We start from the raw sequence: 26,941 nt of genomic DNA, 5'->3' as shown, positions 1-26,941 counted from the left end.
CAGGAGTGATGTGGGTTGCATTGCCAACACCATCTGGAGGGCCACATGTTCCCCCACACCTGATTTATGTAGAATTGCAGCACTTATCAAGATGTGTACCCAGTGCCATGTGAGGTGTGCCTTTTGACTGACCAGAGCATGTCCCATTTGGAATGTCCCATTCTCTTCCTCATTCCAGGCATCTGAGTGCTTCCCAGTTCCAAAACCGGCGGTGGGAGAGCATGGCCCCTCACCCTTGGTTGGCCAGGGGAAGAAATAATAATCATCATCATAATAATTTATTTATACCCCACCCACTCTGGGTTGGGTTTCCCCAGCCACTCTGAGCAGCTTCCAACAAAATATAAAAAATACAATAAAAGATCAAGCATTAAAAACTTCCCTAAACAGAGCTGGTTGGGTTTCCCCAGCCACTCTGGGCGGCTTCCAGCAAAATATTAAAAATACAATCAAAGATCAAACATTAAACCTTCCCTAAACAGGGCTGCCTTCAGATGTCTTCTAAAAGTCATATAGTTGTTTATTTCCTTGACATCTGATGGGAGGGTGTTCCACAGGGCAGGTGCCACTATCGAGAAGGCCCTCTGCCTTCAAAAAGAGCTCCTTCAACTCTTAATAGCTATGTAAGCACCCGAATTCATAGAACTCAGGAGACATGGAAATACTGTTAATTATGAGCTCCAGGGCAACAGAGCCTCATGATAACAGTGGTCCCTAAAACTAGTGTCGCCCACTACAACATAGAGTAAGAATAGAATATCAGAGTTGAAAGAGACCCTGAGCATCATTTAGTTCAACCCCCTGCAATGCAGGACTGTGTTGCCGTCCCGTACAGGGATTGAACCTGCAACCTTGGTGCTATCAGCACCACACTCTAACCAACGGAGCTATCCAGGCTCAGTTCTGTGCTTTAATATATGCTTGCTCTGAACACCCCAAAACCAGTCAGACTGGCTATAGGACTCGAGGGGCTACTGGTCTGATCCGTCAGTGCTGTTGTCCAACCGCCACCAGCTCTTAGCTTGTAAATAATAATAAAAAAGCTTTCACAAGCCTTTCATAAGAAGAGTTGGGCAACAAGAGAAACTTAGCTTCGCGGCTGTGGGCCTTGGAAGCCTCCTTAACAAGCACACACTCATCTCTGAGCAAGGAAAGGTATCACCCTCAAGCTTTTCTACAGACAAATCGTCGTGTTAAGGCTGAGCTCCTACCTACTAACTGGGTGTGTTTGCATTAAATGTTTTCTTTTTGTGCTTTGTGTGGGTGTAAAGAAAAACAAAGCCAAGCAGACAGATTAAGTTGTAATAAGTTAGTAACCACATTTTAGCTTGGCACGCCTTCCATACCGCCTTGCTCCATTTGGGACGATGGCAGGGGGGGAGAATCTGTGGGTTAAGGAATGCTGCCCTTTCTTTGCTTGCCCTACTTTCTTGTAAATGCCACCCTGATCCTAATTAGCATTACAAGCCAAAGACAGGTTTTGGAAATGTGATCCCCCCCTTTTAATGTGCATGTCCACCCCAAATGTGTGGGCCAATGTGATGTAGTGATTCAAGTGTTCAAAGCCCCACTTGGCCATGAATGAACCTCACTTGGGTGCCCATGGTGCAGTCACTGCCTCTTAGCCTAACCTTCCTCACAGGGTCATTGTGGGAGGACCAGGTACACTGCCTTGAGCACCTTTGGAGAAAAAAGGTGGAATATAAATGCAAGAAATAAATAAATGCAAATAAGGGTTTAGCTTGGATGCATAACATGAGAATTTCTGAAATGTGTAAATTAGCAATGAAAGATCCACATTCTGAAAATGCCAGCCCTTACTTGGAATCCCAAAATTGCATAGTTTGAAGGGAACCTGAGGATCATCGAGTCCAACCCCCTGCAGTGCAGGGATATGCAGCTGTCCCATACAGGGATCGAACTTGCAACCTTGCTGTTATTAGTTATTAGCTCTAACCAACCGAGCCAGGCTGACTTCGTGGTTGACTTGCAAGGGAACTTACACTTTTGGTTCTGTGCTCTTCCACTGCCCACCACCCTAAACATATGCAGCATTTTAATCTCTGTCTCACTCAGATTTGCTAAGCTTGTGCCAGAAGCCATTTACTATAGCATTTAAGAAGTTTCCATCAGCTACACTGTCATTTACGTGGTGTGCATTTGCCAGGCAAAATGTTTAAATGCAAGGGTGTTGCTGATACAGCATATTTCAGAGCTGGAGGATGTGGAGCTAATTCCACCTCATGTGAAAATTAGTTTGTGAATCCAATCTTCAAAGTAGAAACTGGCAACTGTTGAAATTATGGTTTCTGCTTATATACTTCACACTTTATTTGTTTCAACCAGCCTTTAAGCCAGTGTTTCTTAAGAGGGGGGAAAAAACGTGTTATGTTTGCATTATTCTGAAGCATTTAGCAATTTACAGATACAGGAATGAGACCTGCGAGCAAGATTTGAAATGCAAGCAGTGGTAGAAAATTGATAATATATTAAACAGAAGAATGTCTTAGGTGAAATGTTTATTAGAATACAGTATGTAAATGGGATGGGATTAAGAATAGCATGGAGGGAAAGATGGGAAGTCAAAGCTTAAAGAGAAATGCATAAAAGATTTGGAATCTGGAATTCATATGTAAAGATTTTAAAATTTAATTAAAAAATTGACTCCCCCATCCAAAAAAGGGGGGCTTATGCTTTAAAAGGGAAGGGTTGTACCCAGAAATGTTTCTCTTGGACTAGACCCATTGCAGTCAGTGGATAATTGCTTTCAATGGGACTACTTTGAGCCTGACTTAATCAAACGCAACCCGGGCTTCGGAATAGAGGCATGGAGGAAAGAGTTAGAATTTTGGAAGTTTACGTGATGCTTTGCCACAATGATCCCAAACCTGTTTGGGAAGCAGTTCTGCGACTTCCAACTCATCTTTTCTTGGGACACAAGGTAGAGGAGATGACGAATCAAGTTATTCTCCGCAGACAGTTGCAAAGCCAGAATCAAAAAGCCTGTGCCTTTAAATAATATCAGCAGTAGGTAACATATCTCTTGTCTTTCCCATTGCTGCTTTGTGGGAATGCTTTGAATTCAAAGAGAACTTGCTTATATAATGTTCTCCTACTAGGTTTCAGTTCATTATTTTGTGTGTTGTTGTTTTTGTACTTGAAGGTTCCCCGGGAAAGGAGAACGTCAGCAGTGAAACCAGATGTAGATCATTCTGACCAAGAACATGGCAAAAGGTTCAGTATTCAAACTTGAAATGCTTTTTTTTTAAAAAAAAGAAAGAAAGATAGTTGGAGGCAACAGCATCTCGAAGGCCAGAGGTTCCCCATCCCTGCTCCTCAGGTATCACATGAATGAAGTTTGGCCAACGGTATCCACTTTTGTCCTTGCCTGGTGGCAGGCAGAGCAAAGTAAATAGAGATGAGTAGGTCCATGTTGGCAGGCCTGACCATTCACAAGAGGAGAAGCACTAGAATGCCTAGAGTCCTAGGAGTTCTCTTTGGGGCCAGGAACCCTGTCAGTCAAGGTAAAAAGATCATAGAGCTGCTGTGGAAGATGTAACGTAACTTGAAAAGTTGGAGGTGCATGGTTAGTTTCAACTGCCTCTTTTTCTTGATAGCTCCAGAGTTGCCACGAACTTATTAATAATACTCCCATGAAGGAAACACATATATTGGAAAGATGTTGTTCTGCCTGTTCCTATGTGGAATGTACCTATTGATGGGGATGTCTTCAGCCTAGACTTGGAAAGCCATGGCTGCACATCAACGGCATGATTGCTTTTTTAAGGCAGCTTGTGAATGGAGTCAAGGCACTGGAAGACAACTTAAAAGGACAGCCTGTTCATTTCCCTTTACTCTGTCTGGCCCACATCCACTCACCCCAAAATGGGTTGGCTCACGTTATTCAAATTGTAGTGAGGTAATGGCAGGGAGCAGGCAGGTATGTGCTAGAAACAGAGTTGCTGAAGGATGAGGGGAAAACCCGACACCTTTACAGGTAATGATTTCTCCAGTACAGTACTGGATGTATCAGAATTATTGCATCATTATGTTGATGCGTAAAATGTGCCCCATGTTAATTTTAAAGCTATTTGTGTGAATAGACTTTGGCTGCACACATTTTATTCTGAAATCAATGGAGACTGAGTACTTGCTTTTTCTACATAGTCCACACACAATCTAGTTTTGTTGCATTGTTGTTGTTTTTTGCCCATCCTGAGAAACTGGAAATAAAATTTCATTGCAGATTTATTCTGAGTTCCCTGCAGCGTGTCCATTTGAAAAGAGATGCAGGTAGTCCTGGTAATTGGTGTGGGGGTTGTATCCATGCAAGTCCAGCGATGTTGTGGGTCATACCAAGATGGCAATCACCACTTCCTTCGTTCACCCGGGGCATGTGCCTGGAGGAAAAGGCACAAATAACATAATCAACGGGGAGGGTTTTCAAATGTGTATCAAGTAATTACACATGGCTTCGTGGATGGCAGGATCTAGACTAAATCGAGATTGAAAGCAGCATGCTGAAGATGAGCATTAAAGATTCTGGATTGAGAAAAGCTACGGTTTTTGTGCTACAAATGCGTTGGTGTGTATGCAGCCATTCTCTCACCAGAGTATAACCAGAACAAGAAAGCTGAGTGGAGGAAAACTCAAATGCAACTGAACACTGGTGAGGCTTCATCATTAAGTCTACCTAGTGGCAGTGAAGGCAAGCAAAGAAGGCAGACTTTGCTGCTCCATTGCATCCACATGGTGCTGTCTGGAAGAGCTTTTCCGGGTAGTGTGGAACCATTTATAGTCTGGCCTAAAGGAGGTGGCAGAACCAACAGTAGTTTGCTGTGACTTGTTTGCAAAGCATTTTGAAGATAAAATAGCTTGCATCCGCCAGGACTTGGACTCCACTGTTGAATCTCGAGAGGTTACCCAGAGCACTGTCTAGTCCTGTTACGTTGGGTGAGCTTCAGTTAGTAAGGCTCGAGGACGTGGACAAGGTGCTTGGATCAATCAGGGCAACCACTTGCCCTATGGACCCTTGCCCCTCTTGGCTCATAAAAAAACCTAGCAGGGATGGGACAGGTGGCTGTGTCAGGGAGGTGATTAACGGTTCCCTGCGAGAGAAGGTGGTCCCTGCCAGCTTGAAGGAGGGAGTAGTAGAATCATTCCTCAAGAAAACCCTCAATGGATTTGGAAAAGTTGCCAATCTCCCCTTCTTGGGTGGGTGGCTGCAGACCAGACCAGGCGCTCTTGGAGAAAACTGATTTTCTAGATCCAGTTCCATTGGGGTTTAGGCTCGGTTTAGGCACAGAAACTGCTTTGGTCTGATGACCTCTGTTGGAAGAGAGACAGTGGAAATGTGTGCTTGTTAGTTCTTCTTGACCTCTCAGTGGCTTTTGATACTATAGCCTTCTGGAGTGGCCGTCTGAGTTATGGGTGGGTGGCACTGTTTTACAGTGGTTCCAATCCTAATTATTTCTAGAGAGTGATGCTTGGGGAGTGCTCTTTGGCCCTGTTAAGCCTTCAACATGGGGTTCATCAGGCTTTGATTTTATCCCCTATGCCACTTAATATCTATATGAAACCGCTGAGTGGGGTCATCTGAAGTTCTGGAGTATGTTGTCAGCAATATACTGATGACACACACCTCTGCTTCTTTGTATCTGCAGGTATGGCAGTGGATGTGCTGGACTGTTGTCTTGCCTTGGTAATGGCCTGGATCAAAGCCAGTAAACTGAAACTCAATCCAGATAAGGCTGAGGCACTGTTAGTGGGTGGTTCCTTAGACCGGATGCCTGCTTTTGATGGGGTTACATTCCCTCTGAAGTAGCAGGTATTCAGCTTGGGGGTACTTCTGTCGTGTGAGGCTCAGGTGGCCTTGGTGGCATGGAGTGCCTTCCATCAGCTTCAGTTGGTGGCACAGCTGTGCCCCTATGTGGACAGGTATAGCCTTACCTCTGTCATCTGTGCTCTGGTAACCTCTAGGTTAGATTACTGCTATGCGTTATATGTGGGGCTGCCTCTGAAGATGGTTTGGGAATAAAAATAATAATAATTTATTAGTTGTACCCCGCCCATCTGACTGGGCTTCCCCAGCCACTCTGGGCGGCTTCCAACAAAGATTAAAAATACATTAAAATGTCACACATTAAAAACTTCCCTGAACAGGGCTGCCTTCAGATGTCTTCTAAATGTCAGGTGCCGTAGTTGTTGTTCTCTGACATCTGGTGGGAGGGCGTTCCACAGGGCGGGTGCCACTACCGAAAAAGGCCCTCTGCCTGGTTCCCTGTAGCTTTGCTTCTTGCAGTGAGGGAACCGCCAGAAGGCCCTTGGCGCTGGATCTCAGTGTCTGGGCAGAATGATGGGGGTGGAGACACTCCTTCAGGTATACTGGAAAGTGGACCTGGCACAAAATTCAGCAGCCAGGTTGCTCAATGAGGCAAGACAGTTGAGCATATAACGCCAGTTCTGACCTGACTGCACTGCTGCCAATTAGTTTCCGGGCCCAATTCAAAGTGCTGGTTTTGACTTATAAGGCCTTAGGCTTAGGACCGCAAAACCTCTAGGACCGCATCTCACCATACGAACTGACCTGGATCCTACAACCATCATCTGAGGCTCTTCTTTATATGCCTCCTCTGCAAGAGGTCTAGAGGGTGGCAACATGAGAACAGGCATTTTCTTCAGTAGCTCCCTGTTTGTGAAATGCTCTCCCCAGGGAGGGTAGCCTGGCGCCTTCATTAAATATCCTTAGGCGCCAGGCAAAAAAGATTCATCTTCTCCCAGGCCTTTGGCTAATTAAACAATCTATAGCCTTTTAAACTGGGGTGTGTGGGTGTGTTACTGTTTTTGTTTGTTATTATGGTTTGTCTTTTTGTCTTTTTATATTGTAAACTGCCCTGTGATCTTCAGATGAAGGGCAGTATAGAAAGTTAAATAAGAATAACAATACACTGGGAAACCCCAATGTATGATCTGAAGGCACATGAGGCCGCCATCTTGCTGAAGTTAAGCAAATCCAGTGTTTGGATTGGGTACCTGGGAACCTCATGGATGCTGCCTTGGTTCCATGATGGACGATATAGGGGGTATTAATGCAGGGCTGGCCCAAGACATTTTGGCACCTGAGGTGGGCCCCAAAATGGCACCTGGCTCCTTGCCAGCGAAGATGCCATGATGGAGAGCTACACCAGGAACGAGGAGGGAAGGAAGATTGACATTGGGATCTGCTGCCCTGGTGGATTCTGCCACCTGAGGCAGTCACCTCACCTTGCCTCATGGGATGGCCGGCCCTGTATAAATGTAAGACAGGGGGAAATCCTTCCCAGAGAAGGGAGCTGACGTGAGGCAGGCTTGGGCTCCAGGGCCTGCCATTTTAGAAATTTTTCCCGCCTCTCACTCCCAAGTGCTTAATCTGCCACTTCTCTTTTGTTTAGGAACTGTATACCGAACATGGCGGAACAGTCGCTCATTTCTGCTGGGGAAAACCGAGTGCAAGTCTTGAAAAACATGCCTTTGAATATCGTTCTTCCGCACACTTCCCAGATGGGTGTTGACAAGAGGGGCCACCTGACTACTCCGGACACGACTGTCACGGTCTCCATCGCATCCATGCCCACCCATTCGATCAAGACGGAAACTCAGCCGCACAGCTTTACAGTGGGCATCCCACCAGCTGTCTATCACCCAGAGGCACCTGAGCGGGTAGTGGTTTTAGACAGGAGCCTGAGTGCTGACCAGTTTAGCTCCAGCGCCCAGCCTCAGAATTCCCAGCGCCGTACTCCGGATTCCACCTTCTCAGAGTCTTTCAAAGAAGGCGTGCAAGAGGTACAGAAACAACCTGCCTCTTTTGCTGAGCTTGGCACATTGCTGGGTTTGCCATAGGAGAGCAGAAAAGCTGCAGGCTGCAGTGTTAGGCTGCAGAAATATGGCTTCTGGAGCATCTTGAAAGTAAATTGTTAAGGCTGGGATCGTGTTGAATCATAGCTGTCAACTTTCAGATTTGAAAAGAAGGGATCAGCAGCCTCGAAAATAAGGGATCAGCAGCATAGCTGTCAACTTTCGGATTTGAAAATAAGGGAGCAGCAGCCTCACCTGTCCCGGAAACAGTCTACGGGATATCTAACAATCCGGGATAGCATCGGGAAGCAGCAGGAAACGGCGCTGAAATAAGGGAATTTCCTGCAAAAAAAGGGAAGGTTGACAGCTATGTGCTGAATTCCATAGAACTTTCTAAATAGGCATGCACAGGGTTGCACTGCAATTTTACATATAAGTGGAACCTTGGTTCTCAAACTTAATCTGTTCCGGGAGTTCATTCGACTCCTGAAACTGTTTGAAAACCAAGGCACAGCTTCTGATTGGCTGCAGGAAGTTCCAAGTGGAAGCCACATCGGAATTCAGCTTCCAAAAAACATTCACAAACAAGAACACTTACTTCCGGGTTTCTGGCGTTCAGCAGCCAAATTGTTCATCAACTAAGCCGTTTGGGAACCAAGGTACCACTATACATGTATTTAAGAAAAGCAGAACATGTATTTAAGAAATACATGTATTTAAGAAATAACAGAACTAGATTCTGTTCGTGCAAAAGCCAGAGCTTTCACTACATGCATACTCATGTGCAAGGCACATGTTCTCTCACATTCTCTCTGTTTCTTTCTCTCACACACAACCTTCCATCCAGGCAAGAAAGAGGCATTTCAAGGACACATTCCAGCCAGACAACAGTATTCAAAAGTTGCAGGACAGAGTAGTGGGTGTCACCTGGGCGAAAGCCCTTGGAGCCAAATAAGAGATCCCTGAATGGCTGCATTTGCCCCCTGGGCCGGAGGTTCCCCACCCAGTTTGCAGATAGATGCAAAGCAGTTTGGTAGACCTTGGCTGGCAAACCTCCGAAGCCAGAGCAGTTGATGAATAATATACTGTATTTTTTGCTCTATAAGACTCACTTTTTCCCTCCTTAAAAGTAAGGGGAAATGTGTGTGCGTCTTATGGAGCAAATGCAGGCTGCACAGCTATCCCAGAAGCCAGAACAGCAAGAGGGATTGCTGCTTTCACTGCGCAGTGATCCCTCTTACTGTTCTGGCTTCTGAGATTCAGAATATTTTTTTTCTTGTTTTCCTCCTCCAAAAACTAGGTGCGTCTTGTGGTCTGGTGCGTCTTATAGAGCGAAAAATACGGTATATTTTTTCCCAGTGGCCTTCTCAGTTACTAGCAAAAGCAGAGTAAATCATGTCAGGTAGTAAAAACTGTGAAACAAATTTATGCTGAATGAGGCATCATGCAAATTCGATTTAGTTTATAAAAACTAAATAAATACAGGCGGCTCACAGAATCACAGAAAGTTTGACCTTTTTCTTAAAAGTCCAGAATGCCTACAAATCCTGCCGATAAATAACTATTGCATCCCTTCTTCCCCTCTGATTTAGCGCACTGCTCCCTAATCTGTGCATGGGTATCAGGTTCTCTTTAATTCTTACGTAAACCTGAAATATCAATCCGGTGGATTAGAAATAGAAGATTTTCTCAAAGGCCTGTGGGTGTAATGTACTAAATTTAAAACAAAAGCAACCACTATAGAATGCGAAATCACTAGCAAAAGCACATGGCTCATTTTACAGGGTAGAGAGAGAGCTCCTTCAGCTTGAATGTGTGGTAATGATATCGGCACGGCAGGAATACGTACATGATCTGTGTGTGTATGTAAAAAAAAAAAAAAGTGTGCTAAATGCAGCATCACAGAAAGAAACAGCTGTGGACCAAAGCGTAAAACCCTCTAAAACTCAGAATACCTTGTTCAAATGTCAGAACTGGAGCTAAGCTTTTTCTTCTTTTGAAAGATATTGGAAATGCCACACTTTGAAAGTATGCAAATCAACTTTTTCCACAGTGCCCTGTCTTGTGCTGGCTTTTTTTTTTCTTTCCCCTACCCCTGGTGCACATATTAAGTGGACGGCAGTAAATATGCCAAGTTAAGGGGCATGTTAAACACTTTATTAATGACAAATTTAGGACCGGACCACTGTTATTATTATTTTTTTTTAAACTGCCACCTATGCCTGAAACAATTATTAATACTTCCAGGTTTTCTTTCCTGCCGAACTGAACCTCCGGATGGCCGGCATGAATTCTGAAGACTACGTGTTTGAAAGCATTGCTGGGTAATCTCCTATCCTTTAGATCCAACTATTGTGAAATTCTCTCCCTCCCTCTCTGGTGCACAGTAGGGCTTGACTTGGCACGCCCTCAGTATTGCTCTGCCTTCTTGCTTACGCTCCCTGCTCATGCTTGTGGAATGGAAGACTTGAACCCTGGTGGGTGGCAAGCAGAGCGGATGATCACCTGGACTTGCCTAGGTTGTAGTGTTATTCCTTGACATGTTGTACTGACTGCTGGGCTGAACACACAGCCATACATTTAAAGCACATGACTTCTCTCAGGATTCCTTGGGAGAAGGCACATGCTTTAATTGTATGGTGCGTGCAGCCTGGGTTTCTACTGTTTGAACCTCGAGCTCAGGAGAACCAGCATACCATTTCCCCAATGAAAATAAGGATGTCCTGTTCCATCATCGTCATTTTATTATTTATATGCCGCTGAGATGAGCTTGGGCAAGTCACTGTCTTTCCTATCCTACTGCATGGGTGTGTTGTGATTGGTGATAACAGGATATTGCCCCATGTACACCAGCTTGAGCTCTTAGAGCATGGTGTGAATTTGACTGATAGACAGATAATCGCCGTATGCATGCTCAGAAGAGATTTATAGGGTGTAAAAGCATAACTCATAAAGTGTCTATAAAGAGAGAGCTTTCTAACTTACCCTTTGTTCCCCCTGCCCAATATCTTACTTATCCTTTGAATCATGATTTGCTAGTCCTAAATAAACAGATGTCATGACTTAGAACGCCGTGACACTAAAAATACCATTTGTGTACACTTTGGTTTTTCTGTTATGTGCAGATTCTTTGCAGATATAATTGGCTCCTAAGTCTTCCCCCTTCTGGTTTTTCAGGAACAACTTCGAATACACACTGGAAGCTTCTAAATCGCTTCGGCAGAAGCCCGGAGATAATACAATGACGTATTTAAACAAGGGCCAGTTCTATCCCATTACACTGAAGGAGATGAGTGGTGGTGAAGGAATCCATCAGCCCATCAGTAAAGTTCGAGTGAGTTGACACACTAGGAACTATGTGGGAGGAGAAGCTGGCAGCAGTGGCGGGCTTCGGGCTCTCAAATTTCGACACTAAAATTCACCCCCAGGCCTTTCACGTTCCATTCTGCAGCATTGTTGTGGCACCCCCTGCAGTGTGGCATCTAGTGCAGCCGAACCAGTTGTGTGCCCTAAAACCACCTCTGCTGTAAGTGTGGTGAAAAATTTTAGGATTCCAGCGGAGGTAGTCAGCGATGTTCCCAAAAGGGTGTGCAGTGATTCTGGCAGTAAGCTAGGCACAATGTTCCGCATCAGCTGTAGTTTCCAGTCATTTTCAAGGCTGAAGAGCATATTGCAGTAACCTAATCCAAACTTGATATTGTGAATATGCACAATGGGTTGTAATCAGTTAAGTCAGATATTTGGAGTAGACTTGAAATCAATGGGCTAAAAGTAGGAATGGAGGAGAAATTATATTCAGTTCACACTGAAAGAAAAAAACCTGCCTATGGTAATTTGCAGCTTCCAAAACAACTTGAGAACTAACGATCCTTCAAAATTTACTCTTCTTTAGATTTTGCAATATAGTTCTCCAGCCAAGTAATGTGTACATATACTGAGGGGAAGTATACATTAAAAATGCACATGTTAGTGAAAATAACGTACCAAAAAATGCATTCTACTTGAGGAAATTTCTTTGGGAAAATAAGTATATTGGATAAAATTGCATACGGATGTGTCTGTTAGGAGAAATCTGCACGAAAATGCTGGTGAATTTTCATGAAGCCTTTTAAAAAAAAAGTAAATAAATTGCAAAGCGATGTGGAAATATGGAAAACGGAACTCAAAGATGGGGAAAATGAGAAACCGCAATTGGACGAAAGTCACGACGAAAGTCCACTGATTTCAAGGGGCTTACATTGTGTATGACTTAGCTGAATGCAACCCATTTAATTGAATGCACACCTATGGGTTATTGGGATTCTAGTTTGCTTTGTTTCTTCTTCTTCTTTTTTTTAAAAAAGAAGAGCTACCACACAGGAATGGAGTCACCAAGTCAGCTTACCCCCAAAGGCTCCCCCCCCCCCGACCAGGGCTCATTTATTGCCAGTGCATTTTAATTATTTGTTTGGTGGCCAAATAAATCAATCAGTTACCTAGTTTATCTCCCTATTTTTGGTGACACTTTGAATGCCATCAGATTAAGGGGTAGCGCTGGCACTTTTCCGACTCTTGCTCCCACCCTGTTAATGGTCAGGGAAATTCTCTTCAGAAGCCCACCCATGTGGGTGGATTTTGTGAAGCTAAATAGCAAGTTGTTGAGCAGGGATGGGGAACCTGTGGTCTTTAACGTTGGGCTACATTTCCTATGGGATGCGGATGGCGCTGTGGGTTAAACCACAGAGCCTAGGGCTTGCCGATCAGAAGGTCGCGGTTCGAATCCCTGTGATGGGGTGAGCTCCCATTGCTCGGTCCCTGCTCCTGCCAACCTAGCAGCTCAAAAGCATGTCAAAGTGCAAGTGTAGATAAATAGATACCACTCCAGCAGGAAGGTACAGTAAATGGCTTTTCTGTGTGCTGTTCTGGTTCACCAGAAGCAGCTTAGTCATGCTGGCTGCATGACCCAGAAGCTGTACTCCGGCTCCCTCGGCCAATAAAGCGAGATGAGTGCCGCAACCCCAGAGTTGGTCACAACTGGACCTAATGGTCAGGGGTCCCTTTACCTTTCAGTTCCTATAATCCTTCACCACTTCTGAAAGGCCACTGGTTCTGCACCCCTAGGAATTCAGAGGCATTTACATATATCTGAGTAACCGTGTTCGCACTTCAGCTTAAAAAGGCTGGCAGAATTGCCTAGATTAAGCTACCAGCTTAATAAACACTTTGCTTCCTTCCCTGTGAAGTGTCTTTGCCAAAGACCCTCTGGCCTTTATGTCAATTAAGCTCTGCTCTCTCTCCTCCTGTCCCTCTTTTTCCTCCTCTTTTGAAGAGTGTCATCATGGTTGTATTTGCCGAAGACAAAACCAGAGAGGATCAACTCCGACACTGGAAGTACTGGCACTCTCGGCAGCACACAGCCAAACAAAGGTGCATTGACATAGGTAAGAAATCATCCCAGCTGCAGGTGCCAGGACAGCGCTTGGCAGGTTTCAGTTCTCTGCTCACGTTCGTTCTTTTTACTGCACATGCCCAAGGCTATCTTTTGGCCACAGTTCAACATGGCTTCAGTTCTTGTTCGTTACAGTTCTTTGGTTGCGCGAGAAATATTCTAAGCCATCCTGATCTTTTGGGTGAGGGGGCAGCTGTACATCTCTGAACATATAATGGGGTACTTGCGTTTGGTTTGGTGTTGTCTGGGCACTAATTACCCAAATGGGTGGGCCAGCACTTATAAATCAAGATGTTCCTGGACTACAACTCCCATCCTCCCTGACCACTGGCCATGTGAATTATGGCTGATGGGAGTTGGAGTCCAAGAGCACATGGAGGCCCCCACAGTTTAGCCACTCCTGGTCTATAGCATGCAGTGGGGGTTGTAAGGTTGCATAATCTTCCGCGACTGGTACAAATTGGTTGCTTTTAGGCCCATTTTGGTGTCAGATGATGCTATTTCTGTGTTGAGTTGCCTTTGGGGCTGCTGAAATCTGTTACGCTTGTTTTCTGTCTTCTGTGGGAGCCACAGACTTTCTGAACAGCCATTTTCTGAACTTTGATCATCCCCCACCCCACCTCCAAAAGAGAAACCCAACCCAACCATCTGATTATATTCTTCTGTTTCTACCACCACCCTCCTGAGAAAGCACAGTTCAGTTTTTAATTCCTAGAGTGTTTGGGCCTAGTAGAGGCTGCTTGTAGCTCATGCCCTGTGCTCCAGTGTCCCTTGGCCCTTAGTCCTGAACATGTGTAGATGAGTTGCGGTGACTCAAGGTAGAAGGGAAAGGCACTCTGCACATGGGCAAATCTGCTGTCGCTTATTACTCAGGTGTTTTGGAGGTGAGCTGCTGGTGTTGTTAAACAGGTTCCAGGAATGAGTTGAGTCCCTGGCACAACTCAAGCTCCAGGTAGAGTTGGGGCAGGGAGATGAAAGATGGCATTGCAGATACCTGCTTGCCTACAGCTAAGCTGTGATTGGCCAGATTCCAGGTTCCTTTGGTTCAAGGTTGAGTTGCACTCCCAGCCCTTTCCTCCTGTGAATAAAAGGAGGGATTAATCACTTGGCACTTAAAGGCAGACGCACACGCAAATCTTCCTTTATTATTAAAGGGTGTTTTTTTATTATTATCAAGAGTATATATCCTTGTAATGCTGGGGTGACATTTTTCGTACAAAACCACAGGGCACGGCAAGGATAGCAGGTGCCACCTCTTTCCTTTTAGAACTTTATGTTTCATTTCCTGATTATTATTTTTTTGCTTTTTAAAAATAAAAAGAAAGCTTACTGCAGAGATGCCCACAGGCAACAACTCTTGGTTGCTTTTTATTGCTCTCCAATACATCAATGTTCTTCCAAGATGGAAGAAAATAAATGACACTATACTAGGCCTGTATGTAGCATCAATAGATTGACATACTATATTGTGTGTGTGTTTTCTCTTATCAACAGCTGACTACAAGGAAAGCTTCAACACGATCAGTAACATTGAAGAGATAGCCTATAACGCCATTTCCTTTACTTGGGACATCAATGACGAAGCAAAGGTAAGCATTCAGACTTATTTTTCCTGGCCCCTTTTTTGTGTGTAAAAAGGGAGAAAGGAGGTGTATCTTAACACGGCATATTGTTAGATTTTTATTTGCTTTCTGCTTTTAAGAAATAGATGCTGGAGCATTGCCAAAGTGTGTTTGAATACAAATAAAGTGTTTGTTGTTGTTTTTTAAGTGGAGGGACAATCAGTATTGGGGATTGACGTGGCTATTTTTCAATCTACCTTGCTGCTCCCAGCTCCCAAAATCAGTTTAATAGAAGGGAAGTGAGCAGGAACAGGAGAGTGAAACAGGCTCCTGCAAAAAACAGAAATTACTTCAGCATGTTAGTGAATTATTACATAGAGACCTACGAGCTACCAGGTTCATTTAGTGCTTGTTCTCACTGAGGAGACTGCCTGGCAAGATCTCAGACTGCTACACCTATTCAAACAGACGTCTTTCAGCCACCTAAGTTTAAACAGAGGTGTGTTTGCAGGCTGCAACTTGCAATCCTCTGCAAACGGCCCATCTCTTCTGTCAAAGTGTCATTTTGTGTCAGATTTACTAGTCACCTTCTTAGTCCCCTTTGCTATGCAGACGTCACTAAACAGCACAATGCAGCCTTCGGGTGCCTGGTACTACAACTCCCATCAGCTCCAACCAGCACGGGGTGGGTGGGGTGAAGGTTTGTATAATGGACATATCACATTGTGAAAGTTTTCCGCTTCATATTGTGGTGCGATGCAGTTGAGTCTGGTGGGCAACCTCCTCAGTTTCATTGCTAAGCCTTCAAAGCTTGCTTTTGCCCTGACACGAGGCAACTTTCATGCCATGGTCTTAGAATTATTTGAAATAATTTTAGAATAATTATCACATAGTTCTGAAATAATGGTAATTTGAGGCCTGTTTCGAATTGAAGCTCCAATGAAGACAATGAACAGATGCACTCCCTTCCCTTTTGCAAACTTAGCCAGTGGTACCAGTTTAAAGTTTAAAGTTTAAAGATGCTCTCAAGGCTAATCTAAAAAAGAAAAAGAAAATCACAATAAACATGGGAGATTGGGAAACACTGACCTGCGAGCGTTCCAATTGGAAAATAGCCTTTACCAAAGGTGTCTTGAACTTTGAAGAAGCACAAACTCAGGATGAAAGGTAGAAACGAGCTAAGAGGAAGGCAAGTTTAGCAAACCCTAAACCATGATCAGCTCCCGCCTGGAAACCCATATCCCCACTGTGGAAGGATGTGTGGATCCAGAATTTGACTCCACAGTCACAGACACACCATTAGGACTGTGTTCATGGAAGGTAATCTTATTCTGCTACGAGTGATTGCCAGAGAAGATGACGACCAGGAAAGGGTCAAAGGAGGGGGTTCTGCTAGGTCAGATGTTGGATAGCATGGACTACATTTTCCATATTTACTGATGGCTCTGGTGGCAGCATCTAGGACAGCTTTGGGCTGACTGCATCCCCTCACCATCTTTGACCACTGGCCATGCCGGCCAAACAATATATGGAGATGCAGCTTTGGGGATCGACACATCAAAGTGGTTTACAATATTAACAAAGCCATACAAAAAAAAGTATTTAAAGATTTGACAACCATTTAAAAGCAAAAAGGGTTATTCAGAAATAGGAGTTCTTTTCTAGTAAGGGTGTTGGAATGGTTTAGCCATAACCTGGAAGACCCCGTTTGAAATCTCTGTGTCTCCTTGAATTCCCCAGTGGGATCTGAGCCTCATCTCCCCTCCCTTCCATCTGTAATGTAAGAATACAGTGGTACCTCTGGTTACGCACTTAATTCGTTCCGGAGGTCCGTTCTTAACCTGAAACTGTTCTTAACCTGAAGCACCACTTTAGCTAATGGGGCCTCCTGCTGCTGCCGCGCCGCCGGAGCAAGATTTCTGTTCTCATCCTGAAGCAAAGTTCTTAACCCGAGGTACTATTTCTGGGTTAGCGGAGTCTGTAACCTGAAGCGTATGTAACCCGAGGTACCACTGTAATGATACTGGCCTACTTTACAGGGCTTGTCGTAAGGGTTATTGAGCTAACGCAAGCAAAACACTTGGAATATGCAGGGGAAAGTGTCACATCAAGTTATTACATCCTTTTTATCCTCTCTCTTGCCCCTCCCTGCAAGTGTGTGTGGAAACCAGGGCTGTGTTTAACCGCAGCCATGACATCGTAACAGCCTCATGTTGACCGAAGAGAACTCCACATGGGACTCCGATAGTAATAGCTTAGATCAATCCATTGTGGGTCATACTGAAGAATGTGGAGAGTTTTGGTCTTTACTGGCACCTGAGAGCATCTCTGTGGAGATTGTAGGGACCCCTCTCCTCAACCTCTCTATTCCCTGTCTCCCCTCCCCAACCTAGGCTGGCTCTGCCATTTAGCGGCGTGAGGTGAACTCACCTCAGGCTGTGAAGGTTTGTGTATGTGCAGCATTGGCAAAATATTGGACAGGGCTGTGGACTTCATACACACCCATACATTTAAAGCAGATCGGATGTCACATGTTTTAAATGTGTACAACACAGCCTTGTAAGCCAGCCAGCTAACCTCCTCTTAGGAGAACACTCTTCTGTCCCTAATGTGGAAATAAGATTCAGCTGCCAATCTGGTCCACTTGTGGAATGCAAGGGTGTCATATTGTCCTTCATATTAGGCAACAAAATGGTCTTTGTCTGGCCCAGCTGTCTCGCATTTTGGTGTCCGCCCCCAACACATCAGAGAGATGAAGCCGTTTGTCCTTTCTCTAGCACACGCATCCCCAAACTCAGCCCTGCGGATGTTTTGGGACTACAACTCCCATCATCCCTAGTTAACAGGGCCAGTGATCAGGGATGATGGGAATTGTAGTCCCAAAACATCTGGAGGGTTGAGTTTGGGGGTGCCTGCTCTAGCTAGTCTGGGTGATCTAGGCAACCATTCAGAAGGGAGGAAATGGGACGGGCTTCCACGGTTGAATTGGGCAGTGGACTCTTTAAAGGAAGGATTTGTGAGCAAGAGGAGGCAGTGATTCGGGGATGGGCAGTAGAATTTGTTCCAAACCTTTTATTGCAAAATAAATATTCCCCTTTCACCATGTAACCCTGACGTGTTTATCCTTCCAATCCTTCCAATGGCAGTGTTTCAGCACCTGATGCCTAAAATGGCATTACTTCGTGAAGCTGGTATCGGTTACCAACCTGAGAATCTAAAATGCTATAATCCTTTGGCGAACTAGCTCTTTGGGGCACTGGCAGCCATAGAAGCACATTTCCGCAGGTGACAATAGCTCCATTCAGTATGCTGCTTCATCTCTGTGTCTTGAAAAGTAGCCCAGTCATTCAAGTGTATCCTCGTGGTCCTCGTGCTAAAGTGGGTGGTATTCTCCACACTACCCTGCCCCTTAAAAGGACAAGCAAACTGACACATCATGGCCAAGTCGCTCACCTTGAGATCATCCAAGTCACTGGGCAGATTCTGAAAGGGAAGCTGCTACATTTTGAACCAGCAACATCAAAATTATGCATCAGACAACTTCTGGATTCTTTTTTGCATGCTGGTTGCATATGTGCAGATGTTTTATCCGAACCTACTCAATTTGCATATTCTAAATTGATGTCCTGGGTTTTTTGCAAACCACTTGGGAAACAGGGAGACAGTAGAGGGTGTATAGATACACATCTAGGAGTAAGGACAGGTAGCTAGGTGATGTTTGCCAGTTCCTGAGCATGGTCAGTATTTGTAAGCAGATTTAGGGTTTGGGAAGTGAGTGACCAAGGACTACTGTATCTTATAGTGCATTCCTATTCATGTCTACTCATGAGTAGAAATGAGTAAATCTCATTGTGTTCTGTGTGACTTACCCCCAAGTAAGTGGATATAGGATTGTTGTATTGGAATGGCTATACTTTAGTTTTCCCATGCAGCTTGCAGGCCTGATGGGGTAGATTCATTAGTTCCCTGTTTTCTTTTGGGCTTTCTTCTTAAGTGTAGTTGCATATTTCAAAAAATCATTTATCTTTTAGTTCTTTTTTCAACCCTCCCCCCCCCCACTTTTTGTTTATTTATACTGACCTAGTAAAATCAACAATGATTGCGATGTAAAAATGACCTATATACATTCTGGATTGCTATGCTTCCTAATTTATTTATCCCCCCCCCCCCCTTATACTGTGTGGATGTATTTGATGGTGGTTCTTGATCAGATTACTTGTAGACAGAGCAGCAATTCTTTCCCACTGCTCTGATCTTATCGGGAGGAGGCTTAGCCAATTTCAACAATTTTTATTGCATGGTTCATTTGACTTGCTCTTTCTTTCTTTCTTTCTTTCTTTCTTTCTTTCTTTCTTTCTTTCTTTCTTTCTTTCTTCTTCTTTGACAAAGGCCTTGTGTGGTGCAGTACTGTACGGAACCCCTACAACATTTATTGCCGTGTGGATATTGATGGTGACTTTTTTTTTTTGCATTAAATGTTTTTTTTATGAACCAGCAGTACAGATCAGGGTTATATAATTATGATAAACTTCATTCAGTTTACTCAGAACTACATGAATTTCCGATGATTTCCACCCTCATCCCCAAGAAACAGAAAATGTGGGAACTAGTTTGGGAACAGAAGTATGACGTGAATCAGTTGGAAATTAAGGTTGGGGTGGCTCAAGGAAGGATAAGTGAACTACAGTGGTACCTCGGGTTACATACGCTTCAGGTTACAGACTCCGCTAACCCAGAAATAGTACCTCGGGTTAAGAACTTTGCTTCAGGATGAGAACAGAAATCGTGCAGCGGTGGCGCAGTGGCAGCAGCAGGAGGCCCCATTAGCTAAAGTGGTGCTTCAGGTTAAGAACAGTTTCAGGTTAAGAACGGACCTCCGGAATGAATTAAGTATGTAACCAGAGGTACCATTGTAGGGCGAAATGAGAGTGTGTTTTCCTGTGTCCAAAGCTTGTATTGAGGCAAACCAGGTATAAATAGACATGGAAGCCAGTCAGCATTGTGACTCTTTCCTCTTCCCCTATGACACCCTTTGGGCTCACGGTAGAGGAAACCTGGCAGTGTCAGCATCAATGCCAACTGCTAAATGTCAGGCAAGGGAAGAGCCTGCTCATAACCAGCCGCAAACTTAATCCCTTTTTATTTCACCCTTAGCAAGCCAGTGATGTCCCCTTTCCACGCCACCTCTGCAGTGAACCAAGTTAGAAGTTGAGGGCAAGGAGGAGGGTTCTATGAATCGGTTTTACATATTCCTTGTTGGCTGGGCCATGTGTGCAATGAAGCTTCATTTCTTCATTTTCCTCCATTAAATCTGAGAATGAGCTGTTAGGGCTCTCTTTCCTGTTGCCCTTGCTATCTGTTTGGATATTGCCACTCACCGTATAGGGAGGAGAGCACATGCTAACTTTGCACAGACTCCCTTTCAGTTGCCTCTGGCAAAAATATAAAGGGCAAGCAGATAAGACAGCAAAAGGCACAATGACACAGCAACTCCACTGTCAGTTACCGATCGTACTTTTATTCAAAGTGTGTGGAGGGGCATCAGGCCATTGCAATCTAATAAACTCACAAAGTCAAGCAGCACAGTGAAGTGCTAAGAATGTGGTCTGTTAAACCTTTTGCATATCCCATTTAATATGCTTGCAAAGTGCTCCCCTCCTTCTACCCTTCTTGCAACGAACAGACCACACACAGTTAAGTAAGTTTAAAATGTTTTACTTACAAAACATTCCAAAGGTCAGATTTCATTCATTTATCCAAGCAGCAGCAGGGAGAACACAAGCTGAATACTCTGAGGTAGAAAATACAGAATGATAGCTTCAAACACGTGCTCTAAGCTCGGGTCTTGCAGTCTCCCTTACTGGAGAAGAGGGGGCATGACCTAGCTGTGTCTAGGAACACAGCTCTATGATCTTAACCCCTTCATGCACCAACTAGTACTCATGCATAGTTATGTTTCACTGCAATTTCCCACAAGATGTGAGACAGGATCTTCCCTGGTTCGAGTCTTGCCATGCTTATGAACTTTGTCATGTGGCATTCGGCAAGCCTCTTTTCCCTCGGCTTCAGCCCCACCCACAAATAAATCTGTATATGGAATAATAATGCTGGCCTACCTTCCAGAGATGGGAACCTGTTTCCCTCCAGATGTTGTTGGAATTCAACTTCCATCAGATCCCCAGAAAGCATGACAAATGGTCAGGGATAATGGAAGTTGTATTCCACATCACTACAAGTTCCTGATTCCTGGTGTAAGCATTACTATGAGAATTTGTGGTGAAGAATTTTGAAAACCTTAAAATTCCATGTAAATAAAATACTAACTTTGTTGTTATTCTGCTCAGTGTGCAACCAGAAGATGTTTGGGTCTGTTCTCGAAGTAAAAGTCTATTTAAAGGAATCCCTCTCCCCGAAGGACTTCCCTAAGATAAACCAAACAAAAGTAGCTTTATGCTGAAATGAAATCTATGAGCTCCCTTTGTTCTAGTTGTGGGATTTTATGTTTTTGTTTAACTTGTTCCCTGAAGAAGGTGTGCTGCTTCCTGCAATTTGACCCCCAGGTGTTTTTTGTGTTTTGCATGATGTTAATTTATTAGGTTAATAAGAGTAGTAGGTCATTTCTCATTTTCCTGGGCTGTGAGTGTTGCATGTAGCCACAGCGATGCCTTCTTAATGAAGCTTTTAGTCATGTGGCACTTTAAAGGAAGGTGTTGCCACAGGTTTTGCCTGTCTTGAGATACCAGTTTGGTGAGGATGAAACTAAATGGGAGGCATGCGGATGAGTCAATCAAGCTTTAATGGCATTTGTAATGAGAGGGAGTGTAGCATTGACACCAGCAGTACAATCCTCTCCATGCTTCCCCTTTGAGTTCTCTGTTTCTGGGGCTCATTCCAGGTAAGATTGAGCAAGATTGCAGCCTCAGCTTTCCCCCCCTCCTTTGACTGTAGCTTCAAATCCTGCCTTTCATTATTAATTGCTTTGACTGCAGCTGCAGTCTTAACCCCACTTACCTGACAGTAAGCCTTGCTGGATTCAATAGGAGTTGCTTCTGATTGGATGTGGTTTGGATTGCGGCGTAACATCTGATTCTTCTTCACAGTGTTTCAGGAACGCCACTTTCGCTGCTTATCCACAGTGCGTTTACTCCATTCTTTAGTCAAATAAGCTTCATAAAATCAAGACACCTCTTGCCAACTCAGGCTTACAATCTTAAATTCACAAAAACCAAGGGAGAAATGAACAAAGAGGAAAAAGGAAACATTCTTAGGTGCAGTGTATAATTTCCAGCTGGCATAGGAGCCAGCTCCTAGGGGCTGAGGTCTCTTTGCCCCCCATAATTTTTTTGAGGGGGCTGCCCCCATTTCAGTTGATGGGCATTGCCATTTAAATGGTATGCGTGCACCACGTCTTGTGGTCGATTATGTGGGGCAGGGCTTACCTGAGTCCCCCCAAATATTTTATCCAAGTTGGCACCCCTGCCAGCTGGAATGGAAAGAGTTCAAGGAGGGGGAGGAGCTAGATGGAGCTGGTCTCCCCAAAGAGCCAATGGTGTGGTTGTTGCTGGGTGACGCTTGAGGGAAGGAATGGCCTGATGGAGCTGGCCTCTCAGGGGAACCAATGAAGCGGTCCTCTAGCACCACATCTACTTTCTACTGCATCTTCTGTCATCAATTTTATAATGAATGATCTTAGAGTGTTGTTTGTACTGTGCTTTTGTACTGTTTTATTTTTGTTAGCCGCCCTGAGCCCGGCTTTGGCTGGGGAGGGCGGGATATAAATTATTATTATTATTATTATTATTATTATTATTATTATTATTATTATTATTATTATCATCACCATCACTGAATCCTCAACCTAGGCAGATTAGATTTATGGCAAGGATGAAGAATCTGGTGCCCTCCAGATTGAGAGTTCTGTATTGCAGGGAGTTGGACTAGATTATCCTTGGGATCTCTTCCAACTCTGTTGTTCTATGATTAGGGCAGCTAATTGCCAGTCACTGCAATTGCCACTTGTTCTGGACAATTGTGTCGTTGTAAGCCATACTACGGTTGGTTCATTTGCCTTACCTGGAAACTGCCTGCCTGCCATTTTGTTTTTGCCAGCCTTTCCCGCAGGTTGGATTGCACCACCTGGTTCGGTGTCACTCGATCTTGCATTTGCTAAGTTGTAAAATATGTGCCCCGGTATGATGTGGTGTGAATTTTACAAATGAAGCCTTTCCTAATGTTATCAATTAATTAATAAATCGCCCAGGGTGGGTCACAACAATTTAAAATATCACGTTAAGAACAATTTTAAGCAAATTATATAAATCGTACATGATGAGATGACAAATCTATTCTCGTCTTGTCAGTTCATTCAAACTTACAGACTATTGATCCTTATCATCAGTGTGGTGGAAGAAAGCATTTCTAAGGGACTGCACCCATTAATCAGCCAGGATAGCTCAAGCAGGAGAGCATGAGACTCTTAATCTTGGGGTTGTGGGTTTGAGCCCCACATTGGGCAAAAGATTCATGCCTTGCAGGGGGTTGTCCCTTACAACTCTATGATTCTGTGATCTATAGCCAAATATGTGGCATGCTAAGCTAGCACTATAAATGGTTTAGTGCACTTAAATTTGGTCTGTGTGGCAGGTACTATTCTTCCCCCGTGGTCTGCAGGGAACAACAATCCCCATTTCTTGGTTCCTGTGTCTGGAAGATCCCCCCTTTTGTACTTATTTTTGCCTTGCTAAAATGTCATTGTGAGTTACTGGAGTTTTTATTCTTCAGCTTTTTCTCCAGAGTGTTTACATCAGGGAAGAGGAACCTGTGGCTCTCCAGATGTTTTTGGACTGCAATTCCCATCATCTTTGACCACTGACCATTCTGGCTGGGGTTTAGGTGAACTGGATCCAATAGCCTGTCGCAGGTTGCAGGTTCCCCCTCCCTGCTCTAGAGATTTAATCTCAGTTGGACATGGATGCTTGAATTTACTGCAAATCTATATTTAGCCTACACTTGCATTATAAATGCATATGCATAAACATCATGGCAGCAATGCACAGTTTGTTGAGGTATATTTTGAAGTGTTAATACTGGAGGGTGGTATCTTTGATAGCCAGTAATGCTGCGAGACCTAAGAATGAGAAGCCTTGCACATGCAGGGACTTCTGTTTCTTCCTTCTGTGGGGGACAATGCCCTATATGCACATATGGATGCTACGTTGTGCACCAAGCATTTCTTTGTTCATGTAAGAGTCACTTTGTGTACAACCAAACAGATAACCCATTACTTCTCTGCTATGTCTGTATTGGAAGGGCTCAAATCATGTAGATGCAGGCTCTAATGGAAGCCCATCTGTAAGTCCCTGCTGCCTCCTTAAAATTTACATAGAGAATCCTGCTCAAAAACAACACGCACACTAAACTCTAATGTAGCCAAGAATGCAGAAGTGCCCTCTGAAAAAGGAGAATGGCTGTCAGAAGAGGAATCTTGCTCTACAGGCTGAAGATGTCCAACAACTTTTGCGCCCGTATATTTCTTTCTTCTGGCAGTTCTTGGGTGGGGAAGTATCTGGTGCAGTCACTCACCCTCCTTTTCCTTTAAGACACAGATTCAGAGAACAATATGTCATTTTGGCAGCTTACGATCCCAGCCAAATGTTGTCTTTAGTTTTTGGAGAAGGAGAAAAGCAGCAATCTTAAACGATAGCTGAGATGAGGTGCTTTTAATAAGAAGGTTCTTAATAAGAAGCATAAAAAGGGTTAGCTGTACTTTGAGTAGACCCATTGAAATGACAAATGTAGGTCCAGTTATTTCAATGGGCTTGCTTCATAATAATAATAATCTTACTATTTATATCCAGCCCATCTGGCTGGATTTCCCCAGCCACTCTGGGCAGCTTACAGAATATATAAAACATAATAAAGCATCAAACATTAAAAACTTCCCCATACAGGGCTGCCTTCAGATGTCTTCTACAAGTTGTATAGTTCTTTACCTCCTTGACATCTGAAGGAAGGGCGCCACTGCCGTGAAGGCCCTCTGCCTGGTTCCCTGTAACTTTGCTTCTCGCAGTGAGGGAGTGGCCAGAAGACCCTTAGAGGAGGACCTCAGTGTCTAGGCTGAGCGATGGGGGTTGAGACGCTCCTTCAGGTTGAGGCAATTTAGGGCTTTAAAGGTCAACACCAACACTTTGAATTGTGCTCAGAAATGTACTGGGAGCCAATGTGGGTCTTTCAGTGTTATATGGTCCCAGTCACCAGTCTAGCTGCTGCATTCTGGATTAGTTGTAGTTTCCGGGTCACCTTCAAAGGTAGCCCCACGTAGAGCGCATTGCAGTAGTCCAAGCGGGAGATAACCAAAGCATGCACCACTCTGGCGAGACAGTCTGCGGTCAGGTAGGGTCTCAGCCAACGTACCAGGTGGAGCTGGTAGACAGCTGCCCTGGACACAGAATTGACCTGCACCTCCATGGACAACTGTGAGTCCAATATGACTCCCAGGGGCACAGGTAACCCATTGAGGACCAGGGAGTCCCCCACACCTGCCCATCCCCATCTCCCAAAAACAGTACTTCTGTCTTGTCAGGATTCAACCTCAATCTGTTAGCCGCCATCCATCCTCCAACCACCTCCAGACACAGGACCTTCACTGCCTTCACTGGTACTGATTTAAAGGAGAGGTAGAGCTGGATATCATCCGCATACTGGTGAACACCCAACCGAACAATAATGACCGGCATTGGATTGTATAATCCAAACAGATGTTAAAAAAAGAGAGAGCTGCTTTTTTCTCTAGGTCCCTTCCTTACCTTCTGCACTTGTCTCCTTAGTTCATCCTTTTAGGGAGAGCCTGACTGAGCTAAAATTTGGGGAGGTTGGCGATAAGCTTGTGGATTTCATTAATGAGTCATCTGCCTCCAGCCCACCTCAGTTCAAACACTACCTCAGGGAACAGACGCAGCAGCTAGGCTGCTTTCCCATAGCAGTTCTTCCCTGTTCTCACATCAGGAAACAGAATGTAATTGGGTTAAGAGTTCTAATTAAACACACAAAACTTCCTCATTAGAAGGATGGTGCTTTTCCAGATCATGGATGTAAGGTGTTCTGGTGTGACATATGCAAGCTGGCTTAGTCCAGAGTTTCAAGTACAGAGAACAACTCCTCCCTTTGTGTTGCAAAGATGACAGCAAGTCAAATAAGTCCAGGAAGCCCCTATAAGCAGGGCATGGAAGCATCAGCCTATTTGCCCTCAGCATCCGGTATTCAAAGGTATACTGCCTTACAAGATGGAGGTTCTATTTTGCTATTGTAGTTAGTAACTGCTGGTGAGCCGAATTCATGGGAAAGTAGGTCTAAATCCTCTTTGAAAGGCACCTGACCCATAAATTTGACCCACATAAGAGAGACTTCCATTTGTCTCTCCTGAATCTACAGCTGATTCAGTTTCTTGGATGACCCCTGAGTTCTAGTGTTTGCTGACATCTTACTGCTTAAATTAAAAACAACAACTGTCAGCACATTGTCACTGCTAGCTGCAAAAATTTCTAAGCCATTGTTGAAGGAAATATTACCTAGTTGTACATTTGACTTCCTCTTGAGCATGAGTAAAAGCTTTGATAAGCAAAACCAGCTTTTCAAAAAACAGCTGGCATGAAAGCTAGCGAGCTCATTAGACAGTAAGGTGTCACGTTCATTAAAGGTGTTACATAGATAGCAACTGCTAATTTAAATGAAACCTGCATGTAGATCAGGTCTGATTAGAGTTGTCAAAGATAACTGGTTAGAAATCCATTTGGGGTGGGAACTACCTCTGGAAACAAGGGAGAAACCTCTGGTTCTCTCTCTGTGTTGTTCCCATCCATTGGTCTAGAAAATTACCTCAGATAATGTACTTAGGCCACAGGCAGGCACATTTGCCTTCTGGAAGCCCTGACGTCAAATCTATTTGGTGCTTTTGTGGGGTGCAAGTCATAAGTGAGTTCTTTCCACTCTTAACACAGGGATGAGGTCAACTGAGGATGTGCCTCAAAACTTAGCTTTTGGACAAATGACACAGAGCTTTTTTTTCCAGCAGGAGGCACCATTGTCATTCTAAGAGAACAAGGAGGAAGTTCATGGTGGG

General features: G+C 44.3%; 1 protein-coding gene across 2 annotated transcripts in view; it reads left to right on the top strand.

Moving 5' to 3' along the window:
* The window catches only part of GRHL1 (grainyhead like transcription factor 1), a 59,906-nt gene that overhangs the window by 13,121 nt on the left and 19,844 nt on the right, over positions 1-26,941 (top strand). For both annotated transcript variants that reach the window (XM_081906259.1, XM_081906258.1), the window contains exons 3-8: positions 3,164-3,234; positions 7,431-7,821; positions 10,081-10,157; positions 11,011-11,167; positions 13,142-13,253; positions 14,756-14,850. In XM_081906259.1, the coding sequence (XP_081762385.1) occupies positions 3,164-3,234; positions 7,431-7,821; positions 10,081-10,157; positions 11,011-11,167; positions 13,142-13,253; positions 14,756-14,850 (903 nt within the window). The remainder of the gene's footprint in view (positions 1-3,163; positions 3,235-7,430; positions 7,822-10,080; positions 10,158-11,010; positions 11,168-13,141; positions 13,254-14,755; positions 14,851-26,941) is intronic.

This window comes from Podarcis melisellensis (assembly GCF_964234715.1).
Source record: "Podarcis melisellensis genome assembly, chromosome: 3".
NCBI lineage: Eukaryota > Metazoa > Chordata > Lepidosauria > Squamata > Lacertidae > Podarcis > Podarcis melisellensis.
This window is presented reverse-complemented; position numbering and strand designations above follow the sequence as displayed.